General features: G+C 44.9%; 1 protein-coding gene across 2 annotated transcripts in view; it reads right to left on the bottom strand.

The window, feature by feature from the left end:
• The window catches only part of LOC119455269 (cysteine dioxygenase type 1), a 289,109-nt gene that overhangs the window by 170,872 nt on the left and 104,434 nt on the right, over positions 1-13,803 (bottom strand). For both annotated transcript variants that reach the window (XM_049668673.1, XM_037716672.2), the window contains exon 4: positions 11,661-11,830. In XM_049668673.1, coding sequence (XP_049524630.1) covers positions 11,661-11,830 — 170 coding nt within the window. The remainder of the gene's footprint in view (positions 1-11,660; positions 11,831-13,803) is intronic.

The following is a 13,803-nucleotide window of genomic DNA, read 5'->3' on the forward strand; positions in this document are numbered from 1 at the left end:
GCTTGATTGAATATGTGTTGTAAAAAATGTAATATCAATTCAAATGAGCGTGATTTTTTTGAAAAAGGAATTTTGGATATAATATATATACTTTGATTGTACTCGGCTATTTTAGGACATGCTGTGCTGCTTTTTTTTACAGGCTTGAGATCCAAATTCATGAGTCGCTCTGGTTGAAATTATGATGAGCTTCCAAAAATGACCGCACACGCGAGACATTACGCATCCTGAAAGAATGTTAGTGTCCAATGTAATCGGCTACCTGCATGTTCTTGGAAGCACATAGGTACCCAACGTGCAGTCGACTAAGAAATGAAGTGATTCGTGGTAGCCAGCTTCCCCACACAAGGCCTCTTATGACAGAGAAGCTGGTGCCGACGAGTGTGCCTTCATGGCAAGCTACGCACACAAGCATGGACACGTTGCTTAGGCGCTTCGTGAGTGCCACATATACAAAGCTACCTGTATGCGATATTGAAGGTGCTGACATCACTCATTGTGCAGGCACTGAAAGTAACGTGCAATCTTGGGCTTTGATGCTCAGCTACAGAGCACAAGGTCGAGCATTCGATAGTCAGCCGCGGCAGCCTATGGGAGCAAAGTAATAAAAAAAGCTCATGTACTAAATTTTTGTGCATGCATACCTGCCATGATTTATGATTTTATCGTAAAATGCCCGATTTTTAGTGCACGTTTAGATTGTCGTATAGATATATAAATATTTTCCAAATTTTTTTATTTGCGTATGGTTAATGGCAGAACCAATCTAGAAAACGATAAATAGAGTCGCCGAGTGATTTTGTATGGCCCATTCTTTGAACCCTTCGACTATACGGATCAACCCTCGTAGCAGCGTCACCAACTGATAGAACCAGCGTAAAACGGCAACTGAATCTTCGACAGCTCTTACATGCATATTTCATAAATAAACTTCATAAACATTGTTGCTTGTCTGCGGTGCAAATCGTTGTTGTTGCGACTAAAGAGCAGTGTCCTTGTTCACTGCACCTCTACAGAAGAAAGTCTATGAACGTTAAACAAACACTCAACACACTGAATACCCAAACAATTTTTAGTAGTATTCATTGCCAATTGTAATGTTAATTTTTTTTTCCCCATGGAGTGTTTTCCAAATTCTAAAGTCAGCACGTCTGTGCACAAAAAGGAGGTCCTGACTCCCTAAATTAATCCAAAATTCCCCACTCTATATGACGTGTCTCGTAGCCGAAACTCAAGTGTGGGCCCTTTTGTCTTCTTTTGCAAGCCCTGGCGGTTTGCGTCCACTAGCTTTGGGGGTGCAAAATCTACAACTTAATTCAACCGAACCTTTTTCTGCATGCCAGCTCATTTATACGGCAGTTTCATTTTGTATAGATGTGCCGGGTCCAGATATTGTAACGATTCTTCATCCAGCTCGCCATTTCCGGACAAGATGAAATATATTGGTAAGAGCCTACTCTCTCTCTTTTTCTTCATTCACTACCTGCTAATGCTAAATATGTTGTCCACCTGCTACAGGGAAAGAAGTAAGATTGACCAGTGTGCAAGAAGGAACGGCACTCCGCAGTTAGTCTACCACTGGCTGACAAAGTGTGTCAACTCGCCATCTGCACCTGGAAAAAGAATGCAATGGACCCAACTGCCGCGCTTTAGAGCGAGCCATTCTTGTCCAGTGTAGCAAGGACGTTGGCTGTGAGGGCACACAGACAGCGCTTTACGGCAACTCCCTAGTGCAGGTACTACATTTCAACGCCGTCTCTGCATTGCTACATGAAGGTAGAATCGGAAGAAAGGTAGTTAAACCACCTTATCACGCAAAGTGCCTTGAGCGGCCAGTTGCGCAGCAATTTTGCGTGTATTCGCAGGCTTCTTTCACGCTCGGAAAAACACAGCAACAGAAAGCTGTGTCGGGAGTTTTCATGTTGCTCTACAATTTTCTCATTGGCACTTTTCATGTAATCATATTTGGGAGGTTGTTAAATTAATTAAGACTAATTATGTAATTAGGCAAAATACAAGAAATAATCTGAGTATCTCCAAGCAACGGCAAACAACATCACCTTGGTTCTGTCCACCTACGTGGCATTTGCACATTTTTAAATCTTGCTGCATGATATAGCTGGGACATACTGTATATCACCAGCTATAACAACTTGTACAAAATGGCATATTTCTGACCGAATCTCATGGCTGCAAAAAAAAAAAGAAAGAGAGAGAGAAGGGCACGACTATTACACTAACTGATTTGCCATATGACACGAAGTGTCAGGAGGGTAGCGAAGAAGTTATGGTCTGGGATTCTGACATGCAAAACGGGGCCATCTGTGCAGGCACTCAATGGCACACCTGAATCAGGAAGGACACTGCACTGTGCAATGTCATTGCTTTGTAGAGTGGCGGCGCAGCTCGCTCAGCGATGCTGCGCTCAGCGCGGCTTTCCGTCGAAGCATTGCCGCCATCTTGGTATCACCGTAAACACTAGAGATCTGATGTTCTGATAGCCGCAGCGCTGTATTTCCTCACGCAAAAGTAAAACCAACAAAAGCGAGCGCGAAAAGGGAGAACTAGCGTCGCGATTCATTACTGCAGTCACGTGGTGGGCAGAGAGCGCTCCTATTGGCTGATGCAAATTTGAATCACTGGCGCGCTTGTTTCGCACTTATTTTGGCAGCAGCGAGCTGCACACTTCGCGCTTTCGGAGGCGGAAATTTCAAGATCTGCCTAGTTACCTAGAGTTTCTGTCGTTGCTGTGACCTAGCTTCTGCCTCGCGGTGATTAAGAGAATCTGCTCACTTTCCCTTGCAGTGGTGAAGCTACTTTGTATCGTGCGATCGGAAGGGTGCAAAGGTAGAAAAGTTTCCAATTGTCATCGGGCACCGAAGACAACAAAAGGCGTGGAATACAGAGATAAGGCTACCCATGGAAGGTAATGCCGCCAATCTTACTGACGCGGCAAAACTGGGTCATATACGATTGAAGGCTCATGATAAAGTTACAAGGTGTTTGAACATGGTGACAAGTTGGATGATAAAGCACACAGCAAAAGCTTTTTTTTTTTTCTTTTTTTGTAATCGCATCTGCCTTGGTGCAAAGAACGGTTCGCAACATTCGAAGTTTAGCACGTTGCAAGCCAAGTGGATTTGGGCAGGGACTTCAAAAATTCGTACCATCCCGAAATTCGTATCGGGCGTGATCACATCACCCAGATTCTACTGTAATGATAAACTAGCAGTTAATAAAGTGTCCGAACGGTTCGAACAAGCAGTGTAAAGCACCAGTGGCGGCATTTTCTTTCAAGCAAGTAACCTGATAAAACAGCATTCCCGTTCCTCAGTGATCTGCGTAAAAGCAGTCATTGACTTCAAAGACAAATCATTACGGCAGCGGCGCCGAAAATGCGGGAGAAGCACGTTTAAGGCGCTTAAATGTTGGCTTCGGCGGCAGCAGCAGCAGCCTATAATGTCCACTGCAGGACGAAGGCCTCTCCCTGCGATCTCCAATTACCCCTGTCTTGCGCTAGCGTATTCAAACTTAAAATCGTATGGCTGTCGCTAAACAAGTAATAAGGATTCACTAGATCAAGCAGGAAAGATGCTAAAATGACCACACTATCATCCACTCATTGACTCTCAGTGAGGTACGGTTGACAGTTTGCCAATACCATCTAAACAGCACTAATTTCAATTTCTTCACGGGAAATTCTCAAAAAATTCGCTTTCTGCGAGTGTTCAGACGATTGCGCGTCTCACATCTTAGTTACAGTACTCAAATGCGCAAGGAAAGAAAAGGGGTTAAACAAAAGGGGGGGGGGGGGGGGTCGCGAAAGGCCGTGAAGGGAGTGTAGGCGACGTTTAGCTGTGGCACCAAATGCGTATTTATATAAAAACGTTGCTAGGCGAGAAGGTGGTAGACTTGCGACCACGGTGGAAGACTATTTAGGTGTTGACAAGGCGCGCGAGCGAGCGTCCAGATTATGTTCGGCCGCGCGCGGGCGCACCGAGTAGCTCTGCTGCGAGCAGATAGAGGGCACCGCGGCCAGCGGTCCCAGCTTAGCGGCGCCGGCGGCTTGGCATTCCTCTGCCTCCGCTAAATTTTCGTTCATAGTGGCGCCAGTAAAACTATAAGCGCGAAGGAAATTCGTTATTTCAGATTAAGGTGATAAGTGTACCAGACTGAATGCTTTGCTAACATGAACGTATATTGTGCAGGGCGTGAATGACGTGAACACGGATCGATCGGGCAGCACTCAACGCCCACTCACATTCCGCTCGCGCGCACATTTTGTTGCGGTCGATCTAGTCATGCATACAAGCATAACAAAATGAAAGCGTAAGCCCGCGTGCTACCCCTCGATCAGAAGAAAATAGTGGCTGCATCGGAAAATTCAAACTCAGAAAACCGTTCAAGCATCGTCACGCGAATTCAGTGTGGGCGCGATATAATTTAAGAAATGAAACGGCGCAAGCTTGCGATATGCAACGCACTAGAGCAAAGTGGGTGTTCATGGCTAGAACCTATGATGAGAAAGCACATAGCTATGTAAAGAAATCTTTCAAAGATAATTTATCAGGCGGGACGAAGGCAGGCGTTTTATATTGGATTACAATATCACTAATACAGTTTACTTGTGAAAATCTTTTTTATTTCAATTCCACTTAACATAGACTGTGTATATTATTCATTTGGCTTTCGTCGTTTGGGGAGCGAGTGACTCTTGCAGGATCTAAGAGGTGACTTTCTTGTTTCTTAAATTGCATATGAGAATGTGCCAATGTAAGCGTATTTGACAATGCATGCTACAGCCTGTCCACAAATACACTTATACCCAGCACACAATAATCTCATAGACTTTTTATTTTTTATTTTGCAAAGACAGAATAATTAAAAAATTGTGCATGAAGCAGCTCGATAATTTTAATAGAGGATAGCCTTCCCAGAAGCTTACGCTCTCATACACTCCCACAATGCAAAAGTGTTGAATAAAAACATCCAAGCGTGTAATATACACCGCACGCGCGTTGTAAAAAAAAAATCAGTAGCCAGGATGGCACAAATTTGAAAATCAGGCACACATCTGCACAGAAAACGGCAGTATTATACAGGGTGCACAAAGATTTAAAAATATGTAAATGTCACGTAGCTGAACAGAACCAAGGTAATGCTGTTTTCCGTCCCTTGGAGATACTGAGATTATTTTTTACATTTGGCCTAATTACATGATTAGTCTTAATTAATTAATCAACTTCTCAAATATTATAATTATATTAAAAGTTTCAATGAGAAAATTGGAGAGCAACATGAAAGACTCCCGATACAGCTTTCTATTACTCAATACACGATACGTAGAAGTATTTTTCCGAGCGTGAAAGAAGCCCACGAATACACGCAAAGTGCCTCGAGGCAATTTTGAGTCTATTCGCGGGTTTCTTTCACGCTCAGAAAACACTTTTATGTATCACGTATTGAGCAACAAAAAGCTGTATCGGGAATCTTTCATCTTGCTGTGCAATTCTCTCGTTCACACTTTTTTTATCTAATTATAGCATTAGAAAAGTTGATTATTCAGTTATGAAAATAATTATGCAATAAGGCGGAATGCAAAAAATAATCTGAGTATCTCCAAGAGACGACAGACAACATTGTCTTGGTTCTGTCCAGCTATGCGACATTTTCATATTTTTAAATCTTGGTGCATGATAGTTAGGACATCCAGTATATATCTTATACATGCAGCAAAATTTGCACAGACTGCTGTGGCACACAGCAGTTTTTGTGGCACACTAGAGGTTCTCTCTTCCGCAGCGGCTTTCGAAGTTTATTTGACCGTGTGAGGTTCTTTGGACAGTTATAAGGTCGGAACTGTACTTGCAGACAGAACAGGGCTCTTGGCGCGTCAAGTAGCACCATTTTATCCAGCTCCGCGTAATATGCCGTCGATATCATATCCTCTGAAAAATGCTTGGCCCAAACATGGTCGGTAGGCATTAGAGTTAGGTCTGCCCTCAGATTTACACGGCACCACTGCTCTAGACGACCGCTGTCGGACGGCACTTTGAATAGAGGCACACGCTCCGCATAGTTCGGTATCCAGAATTGCAGTTCGTGACGAAGCACTTTCTACCCATTTCAAACTCTTAGAAGGCCGCTTCCACCTTGGTCGAGGGCCCGTGGCGACAATACACAAGCACAAGATGATGAAAGGCGCGTGAACAAAAAGTGTGCCTTCAAAACAGCACGGCCGCACATGCAAGCACAAAGCGCACAAAGACAGCGAAGCACGCGCCTTCCCGCCGAGGCTGGGACCGTAGGGTGCCTCGATGCCAGCGCCGCCGTTCAGGGTGGTGCCAACCTTTGACCGCCCCCGCGCCGCCGCTTTCTCGCTGCGACGCCATATTGTGTCACAGCGAGCCGTTGCGATTGCTTGGTGCCGGTGCTGAGTTCGAGGCACAGTGCGCGCGGATGCTTCGCGGACGCTTCTACTTGCTAGACAGTGTTCAGCCGCATGACTGACAAGCTATCAAGTGCATCGTGTCGACATGACGGGCTGTTGTGTTCCCAAGTGCGCCGGATCGACGCGTAAAGGACTGCGTTGTTTTCGCTTCCCCCGGGACCCAGAGCGACGGAAGAGATGGGAAGCCCAAGTAAAGCGCGATCACTGGAAGGCAATGGATAACTCCTGCATTTGCGAGGTAAGTGTCAAGAATGTTTAGACTACCGCACCGTGTTTTTCATTTAAATAAGAAAGTATTCTCTGATCCTCGCTCACGTACCTACGTTCGCTCACGAACTAAGTAAGCACTGCACCGATGCTGTCTGAGTAGCGTATGGTTTTGCGAGCGCGCGTCGCATAGGCTTTTTTCGTTTTGATGGGCGCAGTCTGTACCCTTATTTTAAGGACTGACGAAGATGCTTAGCCGCGAAATAGTCTTACATTAGCTACGAATCGTCACGTAAGCCACCTATTTTCCTTTTCACGGGAAGCACACATCGTGTGTGTCTCTTGTTTCTTTTTTTTTTTCTGTTTTCGGTACTGGTTATTTGGGACTAAAGAACGCAGTGCTTCGTCTGGGGAGAGCGGCTGTTTTGTACGTGGTAAGCGAAACATTGTGATTTTCTCTGATTTCTCAGGAGATTATCTTGCGGACCTCAGGGTGTTACGTTACATAGCTGATTTTTTAGACTTGTACATATTTGTAGCGTGGTGATCGTAAGCCGATGGTCATTCGTGCTCATTCCCGATCGTAGTGGGTACTGTGACGGTCTTTAAATGCCTGTGCATGGTATGCCCAGGTGTGGTAGAGTTAAGGGGCATCATGGGACCAAAATGTTTCGGCGCTTTCTGGCATGGTGTCTGTTGTAGCCTGTGCATTTCTTCGAAACGTGTGAAGCAAGGTAATACAGCATTGCTTCTGCTAAAATTTATTTTAACACGAAAGTGTTTTATGCCGGGGTCCACCAAGACTTCACTGACGTATTTCCGTCACGGAAATACGTCAGCTTACAATGTACACGAACATAATACAAAGAAAGAAACCAGAAGAAAAAGGTCCACAAACATGCAAAATTTGGAAATCGAACCCACGACCTCTCGGTCCGCGACGATAGATCGCCGAGCGTTTAACCCATTGCGCCACAAACGCATTTGCAGAGAGCTACACAGACGCGCCTTATATATCTAACACTCCTCCGTGTACCCGCGCTCTTGCTCGGGCCGGTGCCGCCGCCTACGAGCAGAAAAGAGAAGTACTGCATTATGACACTAACGCGCACCGACAGTGAACGCTTCGGTGGTCTCAGCACTACGACGCCTCGATGCCAGCATTCGAAGGGACGCTGGCATCAAGAAGCACTACCAACGCCCCTAGTGGCGTTCACCGTACTCAGCACAGCGGAGCGTGGCCTCCGCAATTAGCTCTGAAAATGTTTCTGAAGTTGATCGCGGAGGCTGCAATTACGACGCGCTGTACGCGCTGATTTGACTCGGTGACGATTCAGTTACGTGCTTTGTCTTGCGCGTTGTATTAGTGTGTCAGTTACGTGCTTCGTCTTTCGCGTTGTGCTAGCGTGTGCAGCGTAGTGCAGCTTCCATATGCACGACGGTTGCTCATGGTCATCGACGTTGGTAGTCGTGATGGAGGAGACGTGCCACCAGGCGTCAGCGTGGGTGCATCAACGCCTAAGGGCGCTTTAGCCACAAAACACCAATAGACATTATATATCAATGTGCAATAAACATTACACTACTTCTGTGAAGACACGTTTCACTTTCGTGTTCTATACCGATTCCTATATAAGAGGATCAACCACATTTTTTTAAGCACTGTAATGGGTTCTCTGTATTTACAAGGCAACTTTTCATATCAATAATCACTTTTGTTGTTCTACCTGTACTTAGAAACACCTTGAAGAGGACCAGTACGAGGGAAATCGACAGGATGGGCGCCGTCTGTTAAAGTCAACAGCCCTACATCATCATGGACTATATTTTCGAAGTGAAAAACATTGCTAATCTGTATTTGATCTGTCTTAGTTTCATTTACGGTTTTTGTACGTGATATGTATGCAGTGTTGTTTATTTTTTCAATGTAGTTATCAGTGTTCTAATGGTTATTTATGAAATGTTCTGTACTCGCCATCGATGTGTTTGGCTGATGCGACGTATTCGATGGTAGCTGATGTATGTATTCTGGCTGGATATCTTGATTAATATTACCCGCGGTTGCGTTTTCTTGTTTGCATTCGTGTTTTCGATTTATATTGTGTGTAATAAGGTTGATGTACTCACTTGAACCCCCCCCCCCCCCATGTAATGAATAAATAAAAAAAAACTCTCTATCCCGAATTGTGTGTCGAGCCTACCTTGCGAATTCATTTTTTTATCTCGTCTTTCAACATAACCTTCAGGCGCCACACAGTACATATAATTTTTCATGTACATATCTCTTTCATGAATTGATTGTACTAGACATTATAAGTAAATGTATTTTGTGCATCGTTTGATTTCTTGTGTGTACTACGCAAGATCGACACAGACAAGTTACGTTACATTTTCTCTACAGCACTAACTAAACCTTATTTTCACATTGCAGTTATTTTTACACCAGCTTAATCCTGTCAGCACACAGTTTTGTGGGCAAAAAAAGCAAAAATTGCGCGTAGATATCGTCAAATAATTGCAACGAACGCGAAGAGCACGCGCAACGCAAGGGAAACTAACCGCCGTGCGCGAGTGGCTGGCTACGGTAAAGGAGGCGTGACGTGTAAACCAAAATACAACAGCGAAAAAGAAAAACTTCCACACACAGGGAGTCGCAAAACTTATATACCAAGCATCGAAGCGCAAAAAAAAAAATAGTGCGTATTTTAAACATACACACGGCATATTAAATGTGATTGAATTAGGCAACTTGGGGCATGTTCGCGGCGCCATACATTTACGTCTTCGACCTTCGACGAGTTAACGGCTATTGGTTATAAAGATATGCAGATGGGACACCGATAAAAAAAAATCCTCATCAAGGCAAAGCACTTGGAAGCGCGCCGCGAGTAACACTTTATGAACGCAAGCGTAGCTGAGGCTCAGCTCGTGTGACACAATATGGCGGCGCCAGCGGGGTTGTCTCCACCCTGGACGGCGGCGCAGGGCATCGAGGCGGCGCAGGGCATCGAGGCGGCGCAGGGCATCGAGGCACCCTATGGGACCGCATACCGCAGCGCCCTCTACGACGGCGCCGAACCAGCTGCAACCAAGCCGAACATAATCTGGACGCGAGTGAGCGGCGCTTTCGCGCGCGTTGGGGGGAGAGTGTCAGCACCTCTCCTTATTCTTACACCGTGCTTGCGACACTGCTCGATGAGTGTCCCGTTCTGACCTCGTCGAAAACCTCCGAGCCGCCGCCGGAGGCACCGGCAACCGTCACCAACGCCACGCGCGTTCGGTGCGAACGCGGGCAAAACGCCGATGGCGTCGACAATAGTTCTGCGCGTTGCTGGTGCTGCTACATGTCCAAGTTTATACAGCTGATAAAACTACTATCCTTACTCCGTATAAGTCTCTACTAATCTGCTATCGCAATTGATGCTTCGCATTTAGGGTGAAACTGCGACATTTTTTTAACAGCGGAGCTGTTCATCAAGCCGGCCGTTAGTCCGTCCGTCGGGGGACAAATGTGGGCCAATCCTGGCGGTAGTGCAGAAAGGATCCAACCGCAATGGCACATACCCCTGTGAACTAGCGAAGCTGAGCCTGGCGAAGTCTAGCTAAGCATGGTAGGGTCTACTACTTTCTTCTTTCTGGGGTTTTACGTGCCAAAACCAGTTCTGATTATGAGGCACGCCGTAGTGGAGGGCTCCGGATTAATTTTGACCACCTGGTGTTCTTTAACGTGCACTACAACGCAAGCACACGGGCGTTTTTGTCATCGATAGCTAATCGATAATCGATCAGTAACCAATAAATTCCAGGAAATGCTGTGGATGACTTGGTAGTGCTTAGCCTAGTCCAAATACGTGGCCAATTCAATGCCAATTGCGATAGTCAATCGATAGCCAATTTTAATAGCTATCTATAATCGATCAATAATAAATAAATTCCGGGAAATGCTAGGGATGACTTGGTAGTGCTAGCCTAGCCCAAATACCTCGCGATAGCCAATCAATAGCTGTATGATCAATAATCAATAAATTCTGGCAAATGCTGGGGAAGACTTGGTAGTGCTTAGCCTAGCCCAAAAGCCAGGACTAGCTAAGTGCCCATCAGCTCCTCTGTCTCTTTAGCATTGCGCCTCCAGTGCAAGCTACGCTAGCTTTTTTTTTTTTTTCTTCGCGATCGCGAGTATATATTCGATACTCAGTGCCATGTTGAAATTCCGGAAAAACACAACAAATCGCGTTATCGACGGCCAAGGCAGCGCGGTATACCGTTAAGACTGGCCACGCGAATATTGTTCGCGGAACCATCTTCGAGGAGACTAACCGCCACTCGCGACAATCTTGAAAATAAGCTCATCGCGAAGACTGCGACTGTTTACAGTATTTATTTCAATGTAATTGCAAGCACTGGGCAATCTACGAAATGTCATCTTGCTTGTTTTTCGCAGCACTTGTTTCAATGTGATTGGATGCATTGAGCATTCGCAAAATATAGTCAAGAAAGAATGCGATTGCTTACAGTATTTACTTCACTGTAATTGCAAGCACATTCACAATGTGACAAGTCATTTTGTTTTGTTGTTATAATAATTTCATGCTTATTACTTTATTCCTCATCGGTAGAAAGCATCTCTTATTTCATTCACTGGAATAATGTAACTTATTTACCGACGCAGTACGGTAAATGCTTGGACACTGCGTCTAACTAAACGTAAGGTTTTGGCGAAATTAATTGAAGTTTAACGGAGAATTCGACGGAATACCGCTTGGTCAGAATAAGTCACTGACCATAGTCGAAAGAAAATGACGTTTGAGGTCCGCATATATTCCACGATCCGTACGGATCTCGAAACATCGCTTTGTATTGACCATGTCCTATAGCTGCTTCATCCCTAATATTCAGCGGTCTTAACTACCGGTTCTCAAGCAGCTTCGAGAAAAAGTTGTTTGCACGCACTGCAGCTGCGCGAAGGGGGCAAAAAAGAAAAAAGAAATACGGCGGTGCTTACGAATGGTGTTCGCTGTCCGTATTTGCTCCAGAAGGTGACCTTGCTCTTGGAACGGTGTCCCGTGCGCTGGTCGAACATGGAGCACTCGTCGAAGGGAGGGCAGTACAGGTGCAGGCTCACGGCCGGTTCACAGTGGCTCGGGTTCTCAACCCTGTGCAGGCCCAGCGAATCTGCGGCAATTGAGGAGAGGTCGGGCTGGATGCTCTTTATGTCACTTATGGGAAATTGGAAGAGGACCTTATTGTCAAGTGCAATTTCTCGATACTGTGTGCAGTCATAACAAGTTGACACTGTCTCGAAGCCATGTATAGGAATAGACAGCATACTTTCCTGTTTTACTTGTCACGTACCAGTTAGAAAACGCCAGTGTGAACAGCCAATGATTGCGGCAGTCCGACGTTTCTGTAAGATATCGCTGAGCGTGACATACCCCACAAGAGTGCGGTAGGGCTGCAGTCATATTCCGCGAAAAAAAGATTCGAATCAGTAAATAAATACCGACAAGCTCTACTGGTACGAATTTTCTCGGAAGGCAGAATTAAAGCTTGTCAACAACTTTTCAAAATTTACTTGGCGTATATTACTTCTTTTCATGTCTACTATAGTTTTGGATAGGATATAACGTTTGACATCAACCATTTAGTTTTGGCCGCGCGTGCAAAGTTAGCGCAACCCGTATTCTCACTAGATTTACTATTCTCGCTGGGCGGGCAGGCGATTTCTCGGAATTCTATGCTATTGTCTGCACAATCATGTAATATGTCTTCGTATAGGCTGGAATACTTCCATTTCAAGTTCGTAACATCTGTTCATGTATTTTCGGATATTCCACCCGATCATGTGGATGACAGAATTTGAAGCAAATGGGGTTATTTCTCCAGTTGACTCGGGAACCGCTGGACCAGGATTACAAAAGCGCCCACCCTAATTTCACACAATGTTCAGTAACTTCGCGCTCGGAAACTAACTATTCTGGAATTGTTTAAAGGACATAAGGAGAACACTTGACTCCGTGCAATTAATATATTAGTATTCCATTCCCTCTACGATGTGCCATAATGCCTAACAAGCTTGCATCTAACGCTGGCAGCAGAGGACCTTAAATTTATTTATGGAATTCATACTCATGCAGATGCCATATTTCTACCGTTATAAGTCCATAACTTCTTTACAAATATCTCGAGGGTGTAGATTGCATGAGGTTAGCTTTCTGAATGGTTATTCTTTCTGCCATTAGATATTTACCACTTCCTGCCGGATCCGAATTTTCGAAAATAAATTCGGTGCATTACAGAAAAAGTAATAGTGTGTAATACACTGCATTGAAATATTTCCCGAGAAAAAAGTACAAAAATGACTAATTGCTTTGTAGAAAAAACTGACTTAGGAAAGTATCTTCAATTTCTCAAGAAACTGTAGTGAAAACTGTCTGAAGAAAAATATAAATTCAGTTTGTAAACCGGAGTTTTCAGAACACAGTCGTTATAAAGAAATATTACCTAATTTCTTTTGAAGTCATTCGAGCAAGTGTTACTATACTGCGAACGTAAATAGGACGACAATAATGTTGATCGGAAGTTTGGTATAGGAACTGTCTAAAGAAAGTTAATAGGATTTTTGTAAGTAAATTTTAGAGCTCCGCCGAGAACGCTGACTATCATATACGAATGGCTGTGTGGTGCAGCATCTGAACAGGGCGAAGTGAGAGATCAAAACTCGCAAACGCGCACCACAAAGACGGGGCAGAAAGGGACGCTTACAGCCAATGTTGCTAAAGAGATTTTGCGCCTCGCACACGCGCTTTTGGTCTGGCTGCGCTTGCTTAATCCGTTTCCGTTTGCTCCTAAAGTCAACTGCGTTTTGCCAACAATTTGCATGGTTGGGCGCCGGTGGCTCGGTACGACACCAACTGGACTAGCTAGGCATCCACACTTTTCAGCGACATCAACGCACTACGAAACGACTGGAAGCTCGGCCTCCGCTAGCGCGAGGGTTTCACACGATGTTCTGCACCCTTATCGTGTCGTCCTTGTAGCCGTATTTATTTCGCGTACTAAATACTTGCATGAAGTCATTTTATGTACGAGTAGTAATGCCAAGTTTTCCTACTTTATAGTCCAAAATAAAGACGCGAGCTTTATAG

Source organism: Dermacentor silvarum, chromosome 6 (assembly GCF_013339745.2).
Source record: "Dermacentor silvarum isolate Dsil-2018 chromosome 6, BIME_Dsil_1.4, whole genome shotgun sequence".
Classification (NCBI taxonomy): Eukaryota; Metazoa; Arthropoda; class Arachnida; order Ixodida; family Ixodidae; genus Dermacentor; species Dermacentor silvarum.